Source organism: Portunus trituberculatus, chromosome 45 (assembly GCF_017591435.1).
Source record: "Portunus trituberculatus isolate SZX2019 chromosome 45, ASM1759143v1, whole genome shotgun sequence".
Lineage (NCBI taxonomy): Eukaryota > Metazoa > Arthropoda > Malacostraca > Decapoda > Portunidae > Portunus > Portunus trituberculatus.
This window is the reverse complement of record NC_059299.1, coordinates 2,671,589-2,694,571: the sequence shown is the minus strand read 5'-3', so window position 1 is coordinate 2,694,571 and position 22,983 is coordinate 2,671,589. Positions and strand designations below refer to the sequence as shown.

Here is a 22,983-nt window from a genome sequence, read left to right as displayed (position 1 = left end):
TACATTATTGGCAAGGGAAAACTCTTAAGAACCTGGCTAATCATCTCTGTGGCGTTTAAAAAAAGTCGTGGTGAGAGAGTGAAGCATTTTTTCATTATGGGCGTTATATATATTGGTAATCGCTTCTTTCTCTCTCTCTCTCTCTCTCTCTCTCTCTCTCTCTCTCTCTCTCTCTCTCTCTCTCTCTCTCTCTCTCCCGATTCAAGTCATAAGCTCTAAAATAAGTACAAAAACAAATAGACTAAAATTAAAATGTTTTCTCGTTGTCTCGGTGATTGAAGTAAGGAAAGGAAGGGTGAAGGCTTAGCGGGGTGAGTGATGGGGCATACAAGGTGTGGGTCAGGGTGATGAGGCTGTTCGGGGGTGATGGGGGTGGAGTAAAGTCAGAGGGAGTGATGGTAATGCCAGAGGGAGTGCCAGGGTATGAGTAGAGTGAGGGGACGATGACGGACCGTGAGGGGAAGAAGGGAGAGAAGGGAAGGGTAGGAAAGAGGGGGAGATGGATGAGGGGAAAGGGATTCTTCAATGTGTGTGTGTGTGTGTGTGTGTGTGTGTGTGTGTGTGTGTGTGTGTGTGTGTGTGTGTGTGTGTGTGTGTTAAGTGCCGCGATTAGAACATTACACCCTTCCATTTCAGCCTATTGACATACACACATAGGCACATCCATGCACGTGAAGATACATCTCTCCATACATACATACACACATACATACGCCTAAAGGAAGTGAGTAGTGAGACGTTTGCGAGTACGTTCATGTGTGCGTGTGAGGCATGACCGCCAGGAGTGTTGGTCGCCTGCCAGACGGTGGAGAGGGATGAGCGCTGGTGGCTTATGGAGGCATATGGAGGGAAGGAGGAGGGTATGAGGAGGGAGGGAGAGAGGGAGCGGTGAAGGGGTGAGATGTGGGTAATAAGCAGTCGTCAGAAGGTAAGGTAGTTGTGGGGAGGGACGAGGTGAAGCCTTCATCTTTAATCGTAGCCTGAGGTGGTTTCATTAATCTCAGTGCAGGTGTGTGCTCAGGGCGGTGAAGCCAAGAGAGAGAGGAAAGGCTGGCTGCAGGCTGGTGGCTGGGGCGGAGGAGCAGGGTGGCAGGACGACCAGAGGGGACTGGCTGTCGCAGTGTCGCTTGCGCCCAGAGTAGAGACATACCTGCCCGCATACCCATCTCCCGTGGCTCCTTCCACACCAGCTGCCGCCGCGCTCTCCGCGTGGAGATGAAGTCCCAGCACCTCACATCCGTGCCCTCGGTTCCTCCTGCTGAGTGTAGAGGAACTTGCGGGTGAGGCGACGCGGCTGTGCGGAAGGCCACGTGAAACAAGGTGCAGGCCGGGTGTCTAACCTGAGTAGATTCTCGAAACTGCCTCTTACAGCTCCCCTCGCGCGCCATTGATTCAGGCGTCGACATGGGCGTTGAGAGGGGGCGCGCCTCCCAACGATCTCACGGGGTGGCATCCCAGCGGTCCTACGGCACGTCTTCCTCGTCCTCGCACGGCTCTAAAGCCAAGTGTAAAAACTGTTGTCGAAAATTCGTGTCGTTCATGTGTACGCAAGTGGGCGTGGGTGGACTGGTGGTGTCTTACGCCATCTTTGGAGCATTCGCCTTCACGGCCATCGAAGGAAAGTATGGTCAATGGCAGTCTAACCGCACCTCCCTCATCCACAACAAAACCATCCGCACGCTGTGGAACTTCACAGAGCGCCTCAACGTGCTGCACAAGGACCAGTGGTACGAGGATGTCAACAGCACACTCCTCGACTTCCAGAAGAGCATCGTGGAGGTGGTGCTGGACGAGGACTACGACGGCAGGAACCACACGGAAGTCTGGAACTTCCCGGCCTCCCTCATGTTCTGTCTCAGCGTGTTCTCCATGATCGGCTACGGACACATGACGCCCAGGACAGAGTGGGGCAAGATCGCCACCATTATTTACGCAGTGTTTGGCATCCCCCTTTACATCGTCTACTTCATGAACATGGGACGCGTGTTCGCCAAGTCCTTCAAGTTCCTGTACCGCCTCATGTACCGCTGCCTCAACCACGGACGGGCCAGCAAGCCAGGGCCCGTGGAGATCGAGGTCGGGGAGGAGGGCGAGGAGGCCATCATCGTGCCCTCCACTGCCTGCATCTGGGTCATGATCTTCTACATGATCACCGGCACCATCATGTTCGCGGAGTGGGAGCAATGGTCCTACCTTGACTCCTGCTACTTCTCCTTCACTTCCCTCGCCAAAATCGGCATCGGGGATTTCGTGCCTGGTTTCGGCGGAGGCTTCGGGAAGGCGGTCAGTCATGACAGCAAGACCAAGCTGATCATCAACTTCATGTACCTGCTGATCGGCATGGGACTTATCGCCATGTGCTACACACTTATGAAGGAGGAGATCATGCTCAAACTGAGGAGCCTGGAGCAGGACATCAAGGAGAAGCTCTACATCTGTGGCCTCAAACTTGGTCTGTACGAGGAGGAGCAGCCCTACCCAGAACCCCGCCCGCCCATGCATCCAAGGCCCAGGTCCGTGCGTAAATCTGTACGTCGACGATAGTGGTGGTGGTGGTGGTGGTGGTGGTGGTACGTGCCAGTCCTTGAGTGACAGGACAACAGTGGCTTCTCAGTGCTGATGGAACTGTGACTGTTTCTCGCGAACTGTATATGAGTGACGCCCAAACGGGGATACAAATTAAGACGGCGCCAGGGAAGGAGGCAAAGCTCACACCCTCGACCTGCAGCGGTGCCAAGTTTGTCCCTCTGGCGGAGTGGTGGCAGGAGGCGCTAGTCTGGGCTGCCGAGACTTTCCTGTGACTTATAACCTTCCTCAGGGCACAGGATCGTGTATAAAGGGACGCAGCGCGGCTCCTGTATGGTATATTATAAGGGCTCTTGTATTTTTCCATCGTGGCTGCAGATGATGAATAAGAGGCACAAGTGTGTGTGTGTGTGTGTGTGTGTGTGTGTGTGTGTGTGTGTGTGTGTGTGTGTGTGTGTGTGTCTGTGTTACATGTTAATGGTGGAGTCTTCATATACAGTTTACGTATCATAATAAAAATAGCTTCTGTGAATCTGAAAATAAACAAGTGCCCCCCTGAGCTATTTCATCTTTATTTTACTTTTTTTTGTGTGTGTGTGGAAGTAACACAGATGCGTCTTTGATCAAAGCTATATTTGTACTTGGTGTTATATCTACAGTGTACACTAGTGACTGTTAGGAGATGCTGTGCACAAGTCAACCAATAAATAACCCAGAAATATAACGATGTTTCTCTCTGTGTGTTTACTTACTCCGGTCCACGCGCATAAAGTTGTCTGCCTCCCAATTTAAGAAAATGTAGGTGGGTAAAGAAGGGTTTGGGCACGAGGCAGAAATAGACGAGAACAAAGAAACAATTGAAGAGGATGTGATAGTGTCAAGATGAGAGGTGAAGGTCAGGTGGGAGGCAGAGGAAGAAGAAGGAGGAGGGAAGGAGGGAGGGATCGAGTCATGTCATCACTAAACAAAAATGTGAAGGAAGAGGAGGAGCAGTAAACAAGGAGAAAGCTTCCCATCTGTCTGTATTGAGGAAGGCGCCGCCACACCTGTGCTGCTGCGTGACAAAACGAGTCACGCTACACCTTTAAGATGCCCGGGAACGCGAGTCTGCCGGAGAGAAAAGCACCAGTGATCGTAAACCCAGAAAATGCTTGACTAAGAGCCTCTATTATTTCCCCTGGAGGAGAGAACATACTGTCTCTCCGCTTATATTCAGTCACTGTCAGGAGTATGTTAGCCTAAATTTAGAAAGAGAGAGAGAGAGAGAGAGAGAGAGAGAGAGAGAGAGAGAGAGAGAGAGAGAGAGAGAGAGAGAGAGAGAGAGTAAGGGTGACCTAGAATTCCCTAAAAGAAGCCAGACATGTGCCCCATTAGTCTTTAGTCCTATTCATCGTGACTCACTCCAGGAATCTGTGTTATCATCGCTTCCTTTCTATTTATAAACATGTAGATTAAGTTTGAAAAGAAGTGCAGGAGAAATTAACAACGTATTTGTTTCCTTTCTCAACCTTAATGTGTGTGTGTGTGTGTGTGTGTGTGTGTGTGTGTGTGTGTGTGTGCGTGTGGAGGGAAGAGAAACAGGAGCCAATCTGAGTCACCTTACTAACGCTCACAGGATTTCTTTTATCACGACCATCTCTCAAGTTTATGGCTTCAAAACTGTACCTAACTTCTTCCCTGAAACCGTGCCACCGAAATAATTCTTGCGTATGGTCGTTTTTATATAATTATGAATGTGTGTGTGTGTGTGTTGGAGGGGGCACACACACACACACTCACACACACACACACACTTGGCTCGTATCCTCAGTGGGACAGAGACGTACTTGGGTCCTATAGATTGACAACATACGACCGCCTTGAAAGTGCGCGTGGCGATGACAAGTGACCTGCCAAACCAAGCGAGACGGATTGACTGCTTCACGTTCAAATCTGCCGATACTCTCTGCCTTTACCCGTAACCTTAGCGGCAGTCAACAGTCGTCGTGATGGAATACCTTATCATACAGTTATCTACATCCTTTCAAGCATTAAATACCTTTCATACGCTAATAGCAAGTTTGAAAAAGCTTCTAGTAATAGGAGTTTCATATATTCAACGAAAATGCTAAATACATGATGTAACGGACAAATCGACAAGCACAAGGGTAACTGTCAGCTGTTTCATCCTAGTGGCCGAAGTTTGCTGGTGCCCGATGCTGTCACTATGCCAAATCATAACTAATTCGTTTTACCTCCTCCGGACAGCTGAGCATCATGATATATTGGTCGCGGAACTAGTGCAGCTTCATAAATAGAGGCAGCATGAAGTGTTTCCCCGTCCTGTACGCCTAGTGCGCCGCCCACACCATCTCACCACATCTCCGACACCACCTATGCACGGCCGCGACACGCTTGTCACCCGCGTTTGTCTGCTAAAAAGTTCTTATTTCTCTAACTGGTGTGAATCGAGTTGTGTGAAAGCCATGCGAGAAATATTCAAGAAATGAAATATATTTTACTTGTCGACTCACGTTACATCTGCACCCCACCTCACTGACGCTAACGAAAACAGGAATCGTCTTGCCGAGATATCATTAACCCCTTCAATACTGAGACGCCTTTTTACCTTGATTTTTGGGTAAGATTAGATGATTTCATTTGCACTGGGAAGGGTCTATGGAGGTCAAAAGATTAATGGCCAGAGTCTTTACTCGTCTATCCCCCCACATAAATTTTTGAAGCTGTATAAAGTAATAACCAGAAGGAATATGAAAACGCGTCATGGTATTGAAGAGATTAAGAGTATTCCATAGCGGTGTGGTGTGCGTGATTCAGCCCCCTTATATATACAAAGCGGCGCATCCCACGCAGATTACGCAAATGCAAAATTAACCAATGTTTATAAGCAAAGGCGTGTTGATAAATAAAGCTGCCTGTTGCGGGACCATAGACTCAGAGTGAAGCTATACCCCATGTCTTGCTTATGGAGGTAATGTGATGAGGATTGGTCTGAGGTCGGGTTATTCTGGTCCTCTCACTGTGACACACCAAAACAAACAAATGCCACTCGGACCCAAGCTGGTTATTGAGCTCGTATTCTCAAACCCTTCTGTGCTTCACCTCCACTGTTTCAAAAAGGCTTTATTCAAATTTACACGAGTTTTTAAAGGTGTTTTTTTTATGGTTTTAAAGACAGAGTGGCAAGATTTCTGCATCATGAACTGGAGAAACACTCTTGAGAACCACGCTAATCATCTCTGTGGCCCTTGAAAATAGTCGTTGTGAGAGAGAGCAAAGCGTTTCTGAATAAGCCCTTAGTACTGAAAAATGTGACGCCCGCCATCCCTGGCTTAGCCTCATGACAACACGTTCAACGCTCGACTTTAGTGGTGGAAACGAAACGAGATAACTTATTTCCCTGCAACTCACAATCGAATGAATTAATACACCGACGAAAAAAAAAAAAAAAAACATTGTCACTTGCCATATTAGAGAGAGAGAGAGAGAGAGAGAGAGATGCTAGCTATACGGTATTCGAGAGATGGACCATACTATTAATGACGGGTATGAAGGGAATCATTCGTGTGTGTGTGTGTGTGTGTGTGTGTTTCACTGTTTGATATGCTGCAGTCTCTGACGAGACAGCCAGACGTTACCCTACGGAACGAGCTCAGAGCTCATTATTTCCAATCTTCGGATAGGCCTGAGACCAGGCACACACCGGGACAACAAGGTCACAACTCCTCGATTTACATCCTGTACCTACTCACTGCTAGGTGAACAGGGGCTACACGTGAAAGGAGACACACCCAAATATCTCCACCCGGCCGGGGAATCGAACCCCGGTCCTCTGGCTTGTGAAGCCAGCGCTCTAACCACTGAGCTACTGGGTGTGTGTGTGTGTGTGTGTGTGTTAACTACGCAATACACTGCTCTGAGAGAGAGAGAGAGAGAGAGAGAGAGAGAGAGAGAGAGAGAGAGAGAGAGAGAGATGATGATGATGGGATTTAAGTGGAAGTGATAAGGCGGGATATGAAAAATGTAGAAACGAGAAGGGAGTGAGTGGGGATGGGGAGGCGGACATGAAGTAGGGCTGAGAAAGGTGTGGCTTGATATACATCACGAGTTCTGGCCAATGATATTTATCTATTAAAACCCTTTGAATTGACATATATCGCGCTGGGTAAAATTAAGTAAGGGTAGAAAGGCTGCTTCATCAAGTAGGGAGACGTCTGTACTTGCATTGAAGACTCATTGATCAAGGGAGAGGGACGATAAGAGGCAGCTGCCCCACACACACACACACAGACACACACCAGAGAGAGAGAGAGAGAGAGAGAGAGAGAGAGAGAGAGAGAGAGAGAGAGAGAGAGCAGCTTCTACTAATAAAACAGTAGACGGCGGCCAGTAGCTACAGTACCCAAGCCACGCCTCTACCCAAGATCTCGCGGTTACTACCTCCGCGATGAAACAGATACTTTTAGAAGCCCGGAGAATTTGAATTTAGACGGGGCGTGTTTTAAAAGTCAATGATTAGTGCTATGGAGATTCCTGACATGAACGGATTATGACCATATGATGAAGCCTAAGGTGCCGGATGTTTACTATCCGCCATCCGCCTCCCAAGGGAGTGAGGGGAGCGCGTCTGGCACCCTACGGCAAGTTAAATACTGCGCGTCTCTACAAACTATAAATAACTCGCGTATCTCCGTTTTTTCTTACTACAGACTGAGATAAACGGTAGCGTAGCATCTCAGCTTTATTTTTACTAAGTAGGTGTGCATTAATCACCATGTGTGTCATGCAACTAGAGCCCAATGCCTTTTATATTCATGGCAGTCGATGTTTTGTTCTTTTCACCACTACGAGAGTTAATTGTGGCTGGCTGGCTGCTTCCCGCAGTGACGATGTAAATTGTAAATAAATCAATTCCGAGTCTATTTTTCCATTTCTTTGTTAATAGATTGATTAAAAAAAGTCACTTATTTATCTATTTATCTTTTTTTCTTTTTTATATATAATACGTGTAATGGTATACAATCAATGGTTATCAATACTAAAACACTTTACAACAATGTTCCTCCTGTTTTTCATTAAGCCTCGTAATGACCGTGAGAGTAGCTACTGTCTGCTTGTCTTCTACTGCGTGTTATGTTCTTGATTTTGGTGATTCGTATCTATCTCTGTTTATTCAAGGCTGCAGCTGGCTGGGTTGACTTGGGTTGAGTTACAAGAGCACTGTAATGTTTCGAAGCTTTGAATGCGACGCAGTTAGGAGAGAGAAAAAAGAATTGGAAGATGAAGTAGAAAAGGAGCTGGAGGGACAACTTTTTAAAACAGTACCATATTAATTGTGGTAGTGAACATCAGTTAGCGAAGATGTGGTCAGGTTATAAGCAGGACAGATCTCCCTCGCTCAGATGAGACCAATGGCTGTCGAGTTTCTGATTCAACATGTTACTAAACCTTCCACTCTCTCTCTTTTTTTTCTCCAATCAGCAAAACTAGTCATTGCAGAGCTAGGGCGTTGCGATGTTAAGATACGAATTGTTTGCTTATCTCTCCATTATGCTGCCAACAAGGCTGTGTGCAGAGGGAGCTAGTACATGTGTTTCGGCCCGCCCGTAACATACTCCACTACCATCACCTCCTCCGCTTGCTCCTTGTTCGCCACCTCTCCACCTCCCCTCCACGTCACCGTCTCATGAAGCCCGGCTCCTGTCCCGTAGTCGCGCGGCCCCATTCGACTCAAGCGGAAGCGAGCTCCCTAATTTTTGGAAGGCAGTCGAGGTCAAGGCTTCAACCAGTGAACACACCGCCTCTTGGAATACCGTGGGATCCACATCACCCAGCACTTCACCACTGCGACACCTCATAAGTATCACTTCCCCTAGTCCCGTTTTTTCCACATTGCCTCCATATAGAATTAGTATTATTGTTAGGTATTGTTAAGTTGGGTTTTTTAGGGTTATATTTATTTGTGTGATATATTGATCTGTGTATGTCAGTTTCATGTGTTTTGTTATTGGGTTATTAAATAGCTTCTTAAGTGCCCCTTTGCATATCCTCACCAGTTGAACCTGGTTTTTTTTTTTTGTTTTTTTTTGTTATTCTTCACCGGCTCCCCGATGCCAATCTTACCCATTTAACCGGTGAACGTAACACATGATACTACATGTTGTACCACTATTCTATCGCAATTGGTAATGTATTTTAATGACTAAAATACATGATCTGTATTTGGAATCTATAATTGACTGTAATCAGATTTCCATGAATGTTTATCTTATTTCACTCATTCAATTTTTAACCACTGATGATGCATAATCTTTGTCAAATCCTCACATGCTTGCAAATATTGATACTGTGAATCCACACACTGATGAACAAACATAACACTGTTAGTCATATGAAGGATACAAATACACATCTAAAAAGGTTTACAAATACAAGATATAAAAATCTATCTCTCCCTTTAATAATGAAATGGAATGAAAGTTGGACATATAACTGCTTGAATTATCACTGAAAATACTTACTATATATATATTGTTTTCAATGAATTAGTCATCTGAGGAGAGCTTGTGATTCTTAGCAAGTTCAAGTGAAGACATCTAACCTCAGCTTGCCTTCATTTTCCACCAAGTATGTCATGTCAGCCAAGGTTCTCTCCACCATGGACTCCTCACACCGCTCATGCATCTGTTGGGGAGACACAAATCATACAAGTGAAGGGATATATCAAAGGAAACATCAGAGAATATGAGTCTGTTCCTTAAATTTTGTTGTCTTCATCAAACACGGTCATTGCCTTACCCCTTTGTATTCATGTGTGGTGGGTGGGTATTTGAAGTCTGGCCCAAAGTTCACGGAGACAGTAATATTTCGGTACAGCGACACTGCTGGGTAGTAGCTGCCACCGTAGATGTCCTGGAAGCCCACTCCACAACACTTGCCATTTCTAGGAGAAATCCATCTCATTATTTCTAAATCCAATCAATACTGGGAGTGAGGAAATAGCTACTGATATCATTCCTTAATTTTCATGCAACTGCTCCTTCTCTGTGGTGTTGTTCTCAGATACAGTTTCTAGGTTTGTAGGTGAGTACAAGTATACTCTATAATGAACACACACACTGCTGCACATCACTAGAATCCTCATGAGCAGAATGGCTGGCTGGCTGTCCATACTCACAATAAAACTTACCTAAAAAAGGTTATTTTGCTCCCTGAAAGAGGCTTGAGATTCTTCAAAGATTCAGGAACATCATCTTTATCTTCATAGTACAAATGAGACCGGAACTTGACAAGAGGCTGGAAAACACAAAAAACAAATATACAACCTAGAAAAAATAATTACCACTAATATCAATATAGGGGTCAATAAATTACATGTTTTACCTGAAATCCATATCTAAGGTAAGAGACAAAGCAGCTCAAAGTGCAAGTGTCACACAGAGTAGTGCGAACTGCATTACCTTGTCCTTATAGGTGGGTGGAAACTGAGACACTGGATTCTTCTCAGGCAGGTCTATCATGATGCCAAGTGTGTCTCCCTCACTGAATCCACTATCAGAAAAATGTTTTCCTCGTGACTCGTGGAACACTGTTCCCTTCCTGTGGAGGTTAATGCATAACACTGTTCTTAAATCAAACAAAAAATTTTTTGGTGATGACACTCACTGAACCAACAAAAATGATGAGAAATGCAGTATGTTCATGTATAAAATTTCAATGTTCAAAAGCTAACCTTGACCTCCAGGAGTAGCCAAACTTGTCATATCCAAGAGGCGCCTGCAGGTTGGCAAGCTGCTGACACCAACCGATGCGTGTGTGTGACCCTTCAGGCTGCTCATCAATGGTACACTCCCAGTACCACACACCACGACTCACACCTGACACCATAGTCACCAATCACCAAAATGCACAAATAAAACTAACAAAATAAAACTTATACATTTAGAAAATCTTAAATATGACATGGGATTACCTAATATAGTTAAATGGAATATCTCTCAAAGAAGAGTACCACTATCTGTTGTAATATAATGAAAGATTCAACAGAACAAGGAAGACAAACTAAAGAGAATTGTGTCTTACCAAACATGAAACTGAGATCCTAAGAAACTTAACATGAAAAATTTATATTAATGAAAGAACTTAGTCTGACTGACTGTGAGTGGCCCGTATGAGGCAATAGCCCTTGTCTCCCGTGACAGCCAGGCGGTCATCAGCTGTCCGCAGCTGTGGTGCTCTGTCATGGAGGGCAAGCAGCACAGCACCAGGGCTCAGTGCACGGTACAGCCAGCCGGGGATGGGTTTGCCAGCCCAGTCATTACTGTCATCAAACTCTTGCCTGAGGAAGATGATCATACTTTATCAAGTATCACTATTCTTATATAATGCATTCATAAGCAAACACTGGGCCACCAAGCTACATGAAAATCACTTATGTAGAATGCATCTGTGCTCATCTACTCCCTCACCTGAATGGGGCATGTGGGTCAGGCTCAGCTAGGATGTATCTGTAGCCGTCTTTGTTGAATGGATGGTCGACTGGATAACCATGCAGCTTAGGGGCCGGCATATCCCCTCGGGCCTTCTTGTTGCCAGTGGTTGTTTCTGGAACCTTTCGCTTGGCTCCTCGGCCCTTCCCTGACTGCTGGTGCTGGGCTGTACACACACACACACACACACACACACACACACACACACACACACACACACACACACACACACACACACACACACACACACAAAACATCTCCACTGTTAAATATACCAACAAAAGGGAAGACTGCACAGCAAGAAGTCACCAAGAAGTAATGCTATGGAGGTAAAAGTTCTTAGACTATATACTGCACTAAATTAAGTAAATATCTTTAAGTGAACATCAATGAAAATGATAAATCTTATGCTCCGATTCATGGTATAAAAAATATGTAAAGATGTCAGTAAAAAATCAATTATATACTACGTTTTCTGATTAAGATGTAAGTTTCTTAACACTAGCAGGCAATCGTGTAAATACAAGGCTACAGACATCTACAAAGGTAAACTACCTCACTATATGCTATTTACTGATATCTCATAGACATGCTTTCATGCATTTTTGAAATCACCTACAAATTATCGTATGAGTAATGTGCTAAGTCAATTACCAAGAAATAGAGAAGAGCATTCACAACCAAAGACTGCAGTACGGTTCAATGGTAAATATGATGAAAATGTTCACTGAATTATTTAACCCCTCTCTTCCTGTTTCTTTTCTTTACCTCCATGACACTCTTTAGGTGTTTGATATTTTGTTCTGAATAAATTTATATGAAAAACAAAGTAAGCCATGAACACAAGTTTGCTAAAATCCATTTTAAAATTTAAGAGCATTCTCTACAGTAATTCCTATTTATAAAAATCTTTCATTGTCCATGTGTGCCTGCTGGAAATAGATACTTTTGAAAATTACATTTCAAAAGTTAAGAGGAAGCTTTCAATAAACTTTATGTATTTAACAATATGCAGAAGATCTCTGAGGCAAACTGTGAAGATGTCCCTATGCAACATGATAAAAACAAGTTTACTGAGAAGTATGATTAACCAAAAAATCCAAATCCAAAATTCAATGTCACCACAGGAGGCAGCGGTCAACAAACACATTTACCATCCATAGAGGACTCTAGTAATGATGAAGCAGCATCAAGCACACACAGGGATACACACAAAACACCCACAAGGAACCACTCTATGCGTCACACACCACTTGTAGATGAATGTATGAGAGCGCGCGCGCACACACACACACACACACACACACACACACACACACACACACACACACACACACAAACACACAAACACACACAGTCTTGAGCTTATGACCCATTCATGGTTCCTAAATGTGGCCCACAGTAAGTGTAGCATGCTTTGCACTAGTCCAGCATGGTATCTAACACTACTGGGTGGTGCTTACCTGCCACGGATTCTACATCACAGCAGGCATGATAAAAGCAAGGTAGAAAAACATGAAACATGAACATAATCTTTCAAGTCACTGACACTGATGGAACCTGAATTCTTCTCTTCTTTTCTCATCCCTGTTAGTGGTGAGTCAGCCGGCAACACAGTGATTACCACAACCATGCCTTCTGTAGCAGTCAAACATCACAAGTATCAATGAATACAGCAACCATTCATGAACTGTAATCCCTGATTAAGATCATCCATTAGTGATGTAAAATCATGTCCCTGACACACTGAGGCTGGATTCTTGACAGGTCTGATGGTCATTTAAGCTTGCTACAGGTGGAAACACCAGCTGACAAGTGAGCATTTAATGCATCCAAAGCAACACAAAGCCTTGGGCAATATTATAAATACATGCATGTTCCAAAATTACTATATGAATATGGTCGATGAAAATGTACATCATGTGACTTGACAAGGTGACACACAGTGATCAGAAACAGCACAGCACTCTCAGAAAATGAATGTATCACTCTTTACTGTGACACAGGTTTTATTATCCTCTATTACGAAACTTGAATTATCTTATCAGTGAAAGAATATCATTACTATGTCAGTTCAATTCAAATACACCTTCAACATGTGTGAAGAGTAATGACAAAATGTTCTTTTCCTAAATCCTGCTTGATGGGGAGTGGAGAAAATAATGACCAATCAGTATATCTTTAGAAATCTTTAAAATTACTTTTAGCATATGTATCAGAAACAACTTTTAACATATGTATCGGAAACAAAGATGCTTGTTTTTAAGATGTCAGTGGATGAAAAGAGATATGATCTCACAAACATACACAAACACCCACACACTATCACACACCCATATACTCTTTGATAACTGAATAATCCAACTCTGTCTGCAACCAATCCTTCTCTACTGCTACTGTGCAAAGCTGATGCTGTGGATGCAATGTTGTATGATGAATTCAAATACGTATATGTACTAGACTTACAGCTAAATCTTGATATAACTTAATATAACCATTACTATGAACTATATGCTTAACAGTCAATAAGATAATCAAGTTGCTTTACAGTTAATATATGATTCAAATATAAGTGTAAAATAATTTCTGATTTGATTAGTTTGACACAGTTCATTAGAATGTGAATGCAATGGAAAAGAATATAAGACTTGTGTGAAAGATGATATGAAGCTACTGAGTAAGAGAAAGAAATGAAGCTCTCAAGTAATAAAAAAGGAACTTGTGAATGGAGGTTTTTCATGGGTGTGAAAGATGACAGGAATAACTGACAGTGTTGATAGATTGAAAGAATGAGACTGTGTGTAAAACTAAAAATAATAATCAAAACAAATGATCAGCAACATCTATTGGTTGATGTTTTCAAGTAGTAATCTTAACTAAGAGTCCTTATGACTAATAAATGCTTACTAACTACTAGACATTAAGCAGCTACTAAAACTCTTGTCACTATCACTATAAAGGATGGTACACTTGTAGAGTTTAGCAGCGTCAACCTCTAGGTGACATCAAGAATGCAGCAACTTCAAATGTTGGTGAAGGTATACTGTATGCATCTTGGTGAAAGTATATGCAACAACTTCTATTCTGACTAACAACAGAGGCTGGTAACAAATCAATAAACTACAACAGTGACAGGCGAGGACTAAAGGTATAGCTCTGCACAGACAAGAACAAGCGCCTTACCGACTCCTGCTTCCCCCTTACCAGCTCACACACCATATATACACTGTACTGACACCACAAACTGTGTTCTGAGATGGGCTACATGAGTTTGGGATCTCCTTTGAAATGACAGGTCATTAATGGTGAAGTAGTTCTCTGTCATTTTGTTTCCTTCAGATGGTGACCTCTGTAGTCATAAGAAATACAAGCATCCCTCTTTCTTTATGAATTTGGGACATTCTGTATCCAATAAAGAATCAAAACGTTGCAAAAACAAAAGGTAGTAAGTGCTGTTGTAATTTAGTGACTGGCAGTAATGATGGTCTGAAATGCCACACAACCCTTCACTTTATGATCATGTCTTGAGTAAATTTTGTGATGATTCCGTGAATCTCGTAAAAAAGTTCCTGTTGTGATCTTATTGAAGAACTTACTTTTACTGGAACTAGGGATTTTTGCCTCTGAGAGAATGGATTCTAATAATGAGATGATTAAAAACCCAATGAAAGAAACTGATTTAAACAAAATACTCAACAAAATGACAACAGAACAAAATGTACAAAACAAAGGAGACAGACTACAGGTTAGTGGACAGTTCCTGGTAATGTGACTCATGCTTGTAAGGTGAAGATGTTATGGTGGAATATGTACAAGAGGAACACCTGACTTTCTGTGTGCAGCAAATAAGACCCGAACCTATCAGGGGCAAAAACACCAGGGGGTAAGTATGTATTGCAAAAAATTATTAGAGGCAAGATGATATAGATATTACTGTCATGTAATCACCCACCATTACCACAAGTGAAGTCATTGGAATAAACAAGCTGACAATGTTATGAAAGTAATGATGATGAAACTGCAAGAAAGAAATCAACATATTGCAGTTAAGGTGGCAGTTATATGGTTAATCATACTTGCACTGTATACACTTCAAAAATCAACATTTTGAAATATTAAAAATAGAATAAACAAACAAACAAACAGTTATTTTAGTACTTCACAGCATTTTTACATCTGCACATGCATCATAAGGCAAGCTTTTGATAGCTTCACAGCACTGCCTAACAACAGTCTAGGTTTGATTAAGTCAAGTCTAGCGAGCCAAGTAAAACGCACAAAAAATCTGTGTTAGTGCTGGATCCAAGTTTATCAACCCCATTTTTTTACTATATGGCTTTCAGAACAACCTCTATTAGTTGCCTGAAGTAACCAAAAAAGAATTTTATAAATCTTGGTAGTTTTTTCCTCTCTTTTTAATGTTCAGATGCAGGAAGCACACTGAGTGTTAGTTTTCCTACATCTCCCACTTCCCATTTGTCTTGGTGTCAATGCAGGATTCATACACCTCATAAGGGACAAAACACTAGTGACTGTTGTGTGTTGTGGCTCAGATTACACATTAGCAAGTGACTACAACCTCTAGCCTTTATGTTGCATCTTTTGTATTTAAGTTTTGCTTTGGAATGGGAAGAGAGGATTATCCTGAGTTGCATCATTAAATTTGCATAATAGTTCAAATATGTTCCAAATGTGCAGTGTTCTTAGACATGTAAGGAATTCAGTCATTGCTCACTTCTGACATTCATGTGTTCTTGTGGAAACCCTTAGCATCCTTTCATAAAGGAAGCACAAGATGTCAATAATTTTGAAAATAACCAATATTCTCTGTTACAGATTCTGCCACTTGGTGATGAGTGTGCATGCTGGATGCCCTATGTATTTCCAACTTGCCTTTTAATGTCTGGCAAAAAGACTTTAATTTCTACCAAAAACCTTATCCATTTGTAAAACACTGGAATATTTAGATCTATGCAGAGGTATCTTACAAGTGAACAAGTACATTCTGGTGATGGGTAAAGTCAATTTGCTGTGCATCTTGAAACAAATCAGAAATACATAGATCTAGCAGCAAGTTAGAATAAGTTAACTCTGCAGAAAATGAGATTTCAGTGCAAAGGTACACAAAACAAGGGAAAATATGCCGGAGATAATTAATGATGCCATACATACTGTAAATAATGTATACATGTATCAGTGATGAAAACTACATACTCTTCAAACAAGAAATAAATTATAAAAATGCACAAGTGGGAAAAAAAAAAATAAAAAAAAAAAATAAAATAAAATAAAAACAAATCATGAAATAAAAAAGATAAATAAAAATATGATAATATAAAAAAAAACAAAATTTTGCACTTCCTGCATGGAACATTAAAACAAAAGAGAGGGAAACCTCCCGTAATGCAGGTGTTATACAGGGATGGAGTGCTAGATCCTGAGGTGTGACAACATAACACTTATCCTTTTGCATTTCTCCACACCTCATAAAGTAACATGTTATGATGAAAGTTAAAGCCTTAGGCACAATCTAGCAGCACTGCACCCCTGGTGTTAGGGAAACAAAGGGCAGTGGCATGAATTAAGTGTCTGGCACTGAAGACTCATGCCAAGACAAGGACGAGAGAGAGAGAGAGAGAGAGAGAGAGAGAGAGAGAGAGAGAGAGAGAGAGAGAGAGAGAGAGAGAGAGAGAGAGAGAGAGAGAGAGAGAGAGAGAGAAGAAAGAAGTGATGGGAAAAAGAAGATAAAAGATAAACAAATAAAAAAAATAAAAAATAAGATAATTTGCCTATTGATTCATCCCTGGATCCAACAATAAGGTGGGAGGAGAGGAGGCAGCAATTAGTGGCAGGTGAGGCCATTACTATGTGTGTGTATTGTATGCGAGCAACACACTAGCTGTCTGTTAGGGTTATATCTCTCAAGTTGCAGTGGTGGCACATTATGGGGTGTGAGGTGGGTGGTGGGTGGGGGGATACGTACAGGAGCCGGCGAGGGGCGACCGCCACCCACCAGGGGCGTCCACGAGGGGCCGGATGAGGGTCAGGTCGGATGTGATGAGTCCGAAGTAAGGATGGTACTGTGTGGGTTCTCCACTTTCACCTGTCTCCTCCACATTGAAGTAAGCATCAACTTCTTTCATCAGTATTCTCTGAAGCTGTAAGGAGAACAAATCGTCTTGTTACTGATGTACAAACAACTCTTCCTCATTCAACTTCCAAAGATGATAAACTTTCCATATTTGGGCTCCATATGATCTGTTGCGTAGGTTCACTGCTTGAGATTGAAAGCATGAAAGTATAGTGAAAGGGAATGACAGAGTACTGAAAACTTGTACGCTAATAAATGACAAAGGCACAAGTAATGGGTAGAGAGGTATTTACAGAAGGTAGAAGAGACCTGGAAGCAGAGGTGTGTGTGGTGACTCACAGTGGTGTGCCAGGACTGTGTGGAGCGACGGGCAGCAGTGGTAAGGGCCTCCCAGTTCTGCTCCAGGAAGGGTATGACATCACGCTGCAGACTAAACATGGTGCCAGCCCCTCCTCTGCTGTCCTTCTGGCATGAGTGTTGCAGGTTGGCCAGCGCGGTGATGCACATGTCTCGCAGCTCTGGGGTAAAGGTGAGGTGAGGATGAAATGTGGCAGTGAAGGGTGATATGGAAGAATGGTAATGGTGAACTGTATACTAAATAGATGCATGTTGTGTATATTTGTTGTGTCTTTGCTGATCTATACTATTTGATCCATTTACTTAGTTTGTTTGATGGCTCATATATTTCCATCTTCTCATCATTACAGAATACTGTGGATGGCAATATTTTCTTACGGGCCTGGGTCTTGCGGAAGATTTCAATGCTGGTTGGGGAACAGTTCTTGCAGGTGAAGGAATAATTGAGCATGAAGGGGACTAACTTGCCGAGCTGGTAGCTGATGCAAGACTCGTGGAACCAGGAGCCACACTGCCAGCACATCAGCTCCACTGAATTTAGGTTCCGCAGCTTTCCACTGAAATGTTCAGACGTACAGTCACACATACAGACACGTGTCCACTGACCTCCAACAGTTGAGGCATGTGTGAGGAGACAGTTATTTGGACCTTGACTCACTCGACCCAAGTTAATTTGGACCATCTAATATATTTGATGAGTGATGTTTTCCCGAGCTAACACACATACACACACACTCAGTGCTTCATCGTGGGCATTCAGTGACCTGTTTGGACATGACACATAGAATAATTCTTTGCCTAAACAAGACTCCGAATCAGTCAAAGATGTGCTCGGAGTCTGGTACAAATTCATAAGGGGCAAAAAAAAAAAAAAATAAATAAATAAAAATAAATAAAATATATAAATAAAAAAAAAATAAACAAAAATAAATAAATATGAAGACTAATGAACAACAATGATATCAGTTGATGAAGTTAGTTATGTGGAAAATTTGTCAGACTGCTCACCAGTATCCACAGGACGACAGGCCGCCCTTCTCCCCGACGTCCACCACGCCGGACTCCAGCATCTCATTCTCATCTGAATCATAATCCATCCTGAAGACAAAACATCAACTGACTGTGAAACAAAAAGTAAATCTCTATGCTAAATATTTGGTTTTAATTGATATCCTAGATCAATTAAACCAAAGCAAAATCTAAGGAAATCTAACCCAAAACTAACCTAACCTAATTTAACTTTGCTCTCACATGGAAACTCTTGTTATTGTTTACTATTATCTTCTATGAAACTTCCTGCCCACACCTGCTGGCGGGCGGCGAGCTGCTCCAGGATGCTGGCTGGTGCTAGTGGTAAGGCGGGCAGCGCATCAAGGCTATCGTGGGGAAGGGGTGCCAGGCAGTGGTTGCCGGTCACACAGGTGCTGTCAGGTGTGCTGCCCGGTGTCAGGAATGCACTACGTTAAACACACATTAGTATATACTACAACATAGAGTTTTTGTTATTACGAGCCAAGGCGGCGTCTAAACATGAAGATGGCTGGTTTGGTTTTGTTATAGGGCGGTCTTCAACACGGGACGGCTGTACTAGCTGGCTGCAATCAAAGCGCCGCGCATCATGCTTTACATGCGCCATCTATGTACTCTAATTTTGCCAAAAAAGATGTTTGAAATGTTTAATGTCTGCATAAAAATAAGAAAGCAAAAAAATATTGTATATTTTATGAACTAAATTGCCTAAAAAGAGTAAAATATTGTGTTTTTAATAGTTTGATCAGGGTAATATGGCAGCCATAGTGGCATCAGAATCTTCTCCGATCAATGTCAACTTATATCTAATAAATAGTAATTCTGATCAAAATTAACATACAGATATTAATTCACGGTGTTTTGTGATATTTTATTGTAACCTTGAGTGCATTTTGGATATACTGTGACTCTATATATATATATATAAAAAAAAAAAAACTAATAATTTATCATTCATATTAAAACTCAAATCTTATACAATCAAATAGAAATGAAGAAAATGGTGTCTTTATATTTTTGCAGATGATGGCTGCTGATTTGATGTTATCATTGGGTTTTAATATGATACATTCCAAATCCGAGATCATAGGCACTGTTATTTACCAAAGTGAAGCGTGTGACTGGCGGACGCAGTGCCTCGTCATAGCTGAGAGGGGTTTCCATTGGTGCATAGTATTAGTGCCACGCTGAGCCAGTGCCTCTATTGGACGCCCAACCGTGACGTCGACACTACATACTAATGACGTCACACACAGAGAAGTCTGCCATTGGTCGGCTGACTATATATTGATTTGGCTGCGAGCAACCCGAACGAGGGCGAGTTGCCGCCGTGCCATGGGTCTGGCAGTTACGTTGGCTGTCCTGAGAGGAACTCACCCTTTCATTTACCTGACGATGTGATAGACAATACACACTTTCTGCTTTAATGCAACCTTTGCATTATCTGACTGCGAGGCGGTGTGACATGAAGTGTTAACGATGTCCGACGATCCGTATCCCACCAAGTTCTTGCAGGCAGACTGTCTAAAAGATCGAAAATGGTGGTGCTTCTTGCTCTCGAGTATCTTCACGTTCCTAGCAGGGATCTTCATAGTTCTGATATGGCGGGCCTTCTCCTTCCTCTGCTGCCGGAACAGGGATCCCAGCGAATATCAAAAACAGCAGGAGAAGGACAAGCTCCTCGCGCAGCAGGGGCAGCCCCCCGGCCAGCCCAAGCCCAAGAACCTGATGGAGGAAACTTCGTCACGGAGGCCAAGGACTGGGCAGGGGAACTCATCTCGGGCCAGACCACGACGGGCAGAATCCTGGTGAGTGGCTCTCCGTGTTGCTTGTGCTTGCCTGATGCCACTGGTGCTCTTTGTGGAGCCTTGGTGCTGGAGCTGCCGCCACTGTGCAGGCCTCTTTAAACTCCTCAGCAGTCAGCACTGACCCAAGATTCCTCCTAAGTCAGTGACACATGCAATAGCTTTGTAAAGTCCATGGCACATGAGCAATAGCACCAAAGTGCTGTTAAATGGAAGAAAGGTTCTGTATGGTACTAGTATATGTTACTTAATGTTGTAGACTACTGTATTGCTGATTCTTTACCACCGTGACCTGATGTCCCTCCCTCACGTCATGTGAGGCCAGGGCACGGCTGACTGGCGTGCTCGAGGCCGTGCTTCTAGTTAGACCATTATTTTAGAGTTGAAGTTACGTTTTTTTTTTTTTTAACGGGACTTCCTGAGAAGGATAATAGTCTAATTTTCAGATAAAGCTGCAATTTCGCACACACACACACACACACACACACACACACACACACACACACACACACACAAAAAAAAAAAAAAATTAAAAACTTCTTAATGATGTATACTGTATTGTGCGAAACTGTGACATTCCCTCCTTTCACATGAGTATATTTGTGTTACCTGTGATGATTGCGGGCATTATTCCCCCTCCACCCGCTGCTCCCGCTGTTCTCGCTGCTCCCCGCCGCATCAGCTGACTGCATCTCATTTTTCAGCTTCACACACTTTCCTTCATCCCTGTTTACAATGTACACTTGAGTGGGCGTGCCGGGGTGTCAGGCGGCCCCTCGTGTACGGCAGCAATGTGTGAACGAATATACTTTCGCCTGTATTCAGAAACGCCTTACCCTCTCACTACAACAATTTTCCAAGGCCACAGAGACAGCTAGCCGGGTTTTCAAGACAGTCTCTCCTTTTAATAAACTAGAAATCTTGCCAATCTATCACCAGAACCATGAAAATACAATTAAAAACACGGTCATCTTCAAATAGTAATGGTGAGAGAGCAACGCCTTTCAAAAATATGGGCCAGTTTTCTCAGGTGCCCGCATTGATAGAGATAGATTGTGTTCCGTCAACCAGTCATAACCAAGAGAGGTGAACGTCCAACACCTTCATGTTTCCTTGTTTGGGGGAATCTTTCTACTCTCTGCCAGAAAGTCAAGGCATTTCAAGGTTTTATTTCAGTGTTTTATTGGTTTTAATTTGCTTTTTTGTTTCCTTCGTTTAGTTTCGGGGAGGAAGAGGAAGAAGAGGAGGAGAAAGAAGAAGAAGAAGAAGAAGAGGAGGAGGAGGAGGAGGAGGAGGAGGAGGAGATGGCAGTGACAATTAGGAAATGTTCTTGTGTTTATAGTTTTATTATTGTCGGTGATACAGATGGGCGGCGACTGAATCTCTCTCTCTCTCTCTCTCTCTCTCTCTCTCTCTCTCTCTCTCTCTCTCTCTCTCTCTCTCTCTCTCCTTTTTTAAACTTCATATTAATTAGAGTTGATGTTGCGTGCTTAATTTATATCATTTGACTTGTGAAGCAGAAAGCAATCAGCTAATTACTACTAACAACATCTTCTTTCACTTCTGCGTCTCCTCCTTTTTCTTCCTTCTGTTTGTTACTCCTCTTCCTCCTCCTCCTCCTCCTCCTCCTCCTCCTCCTTAAAGGTTATAGAAACTTCCTAGTGATATCTCGCTGCTGCTTCTCGTTTCTAATTACATAATGCCACGTCATCTGTTTCTAATCATATATTTTTTTTTTACTTTATATTTACTCCTTTTTTTTCATTTTTCCTAGTGATTTAGATATATTGTTCCTTCAGTTTCTCCTCCTCCTCCTCCTCTTCCTCCTTCGTCTTGATTTATAACACCACGTCTACTCTTCCCATTCCTCCATCAGGGTCATCCATCACTTTCCGGGCCGGAGATCAAGGCCAGGTCGTAATAAAGCCATAAATCTTGCCTCATCCTCACCTGTCATTTAGAGGGAAGAGTAAATAAAGGGTTAGCGTGCGTTATGTCATTTTGTTAACACTGTAAACACGTTGCCTTGCCTTGTGTGTCTTTAACGACCTTAGCTTTCTCATTATTGCAGTAAAAATGAAAAATCTGGTTATTTCCTGTTGATTTAAGGAAGTTACAGTGTGTTATGTAATCTAAACATCTGTAAACACCTGTAAACACCTGTAAACATGACGATTCTCTGACTTACCTTTTCCTTAATGATCCTCCTAATAGCAGATGTAGAAAAATAGTCACCTGTTATTTAACTTACCGTGCGCTATGCAAACACTTGTAATCACCTGTAAACACCTGTAATCACATGTAGTCACCTGTAATGACCTTCAAACACATCCACTTACTTACCTTGACCCACCTGTTTCTTCACCGATACTTCATCTTGTAATGGACGTCGTAATAAATGGCCTCGTTTGCACCTGTCAGTTTAAGGCAGGAAGGAACCGTGCGTTATGTCATCACCTGTTCAAGCTTAGACACGTTCCTTTACTTCATCTGCTCCTTTACCTGTTCCTTTACGTTCCTTTATACCGTGCGTTATGTCATCATTCGTTTAAGCTTATAGACACGTTCCCTTACTTCATCTGCTCCTTTACCCGTTCCTTTACCTTCCCTTTGTCCTTTTGACCTCTTATTACGTGACGTGGAATAAAAAAAAGGAATATTTAGGTTGTAATACGCCATTTCTTCT

General features: G+C 42.8%; 3 protein-coding genes across 7 annotated transcripts in view; 2 read left to right on the top strand and 1 right to left on the bottom strand.

The window, feature by feature from the left end:
• The first annotated feature begins 913 nt into the window (after positions 1–913).
• LOC123519606 (TWiK family of potassium channels protein 18-like) lies at positions 914–3,261 on the top strand. Its single transcript, XM_045281028.1, has one exon. It carries the CDS (start codon positions 1,405–1,407, stop codon positions 2,542–2,544), a length of 1,140 nt encoding a protein of 379 aa, XP_045136963.1. The 5' UTR covers positions 914–1,404; the 3' UTR covers positions 2,545–3,261.
• Positions 3,262–8,964: 5,703 nt separating this feature from the next.
• Positions 8,965–19,048, bottom strand: LOC123519488 (set1/Ash2 histone methyltransferase complex subunit ASH2-like). Of its 5 annotated transcripts, none has more exons than XM_045280833.1 (12): positions 18,770–19,048; positions 18,472–18,561; positions 17,842–18,020; positions 17,446–17,624; positions 17,029–17,173; positions 10,995–11,181; positions 10,683–10,864; positions 10,259–10,403; positions 9,987–10,125; positions 9,716–9,822; positions 9,325–9,469; positions 8,965–9,210 (listed from the first exon to the last, which is right to left on the bottom strand). In XM_045280833.1, exons 2-12 carry the CDS (start codon positions 18,558–18,560, stop codon positions 9,109–9,111), a joined length of 1,599 nt encoding a protein of 532 aa, XP_045136768.1. In that variant the 5' UTR covers position 18,561; positions 18,770–19,048; the 3' UTR covers positions 8,965–9,108. The 5 variants fall into 5 exon arrangements, with proteins under 5 accessions (XP_045136768.1, XP_045136767.1, XP_045136766.1 ...); XM_045280832.1 differs by having other exon boundaries at positions 16,999–17,173; positions 18,472–18,544; positions 18,770–19,047; XM_045280831.1 differs by having other exon boundaries at positions 16,999–17,173; positions 18,770–19,046.
• A 747-nt stretch (positions 19,049–19,795) lies between these two features.
• LOC123519683 (calcium-activated potassium channel slowpoke-like) overlaps positions 19,796–22,983 on the top strand; it is a 253,402-nt gene continuing 250,214 nt past the window's right edge. The window contains 2 exon segments of the mRNA XM_045281184.1: positions 19,796–20,221; positions 20,224–20,300. Coding sequence (XP_045137119.1) covers positions 19,972–20,221; positions 20,224–20,300 — 327 coding nt within the window. The 5' untranslated portion in view covers positions 19,796–19,971.

What these genes read in the sequence shown, in the direction of transcription:
- LOC123519488 (XM_045280831.1), bottom strand. Translation starts at nt 18,560, where the DNA reads ATGGATTATGATTCAGATGAGAATGAGATGCTGGAGTCCGGCGTGGTG. An exon ending in CTTCCGCAAGACCCAGGCCC is followed by an intron (nt 17,625 to 17,841) that starts GTAAGAAAATAT and finishes CCTTTACCCCAG; the next exon opens with AGCTGCGAGACATGTGCATC. An exon ending in AGCAAAATAACCTTTTTTAG is followed by an intron (nt 9,470 to 9,715) that starts GTAAGTTTTATT and finishes GATTTCTCCTAG; the next exon opens with AAATGGCAAGTGTTGTGGAG.
- LOC123519606 (XM_045281028.1), top strand. Translation starts at nt 1,405, where the DNA reads ATGGGCGTTGAGAGGGGGCGCGCCTCCCAACGATCTCACGGGGTGGCA.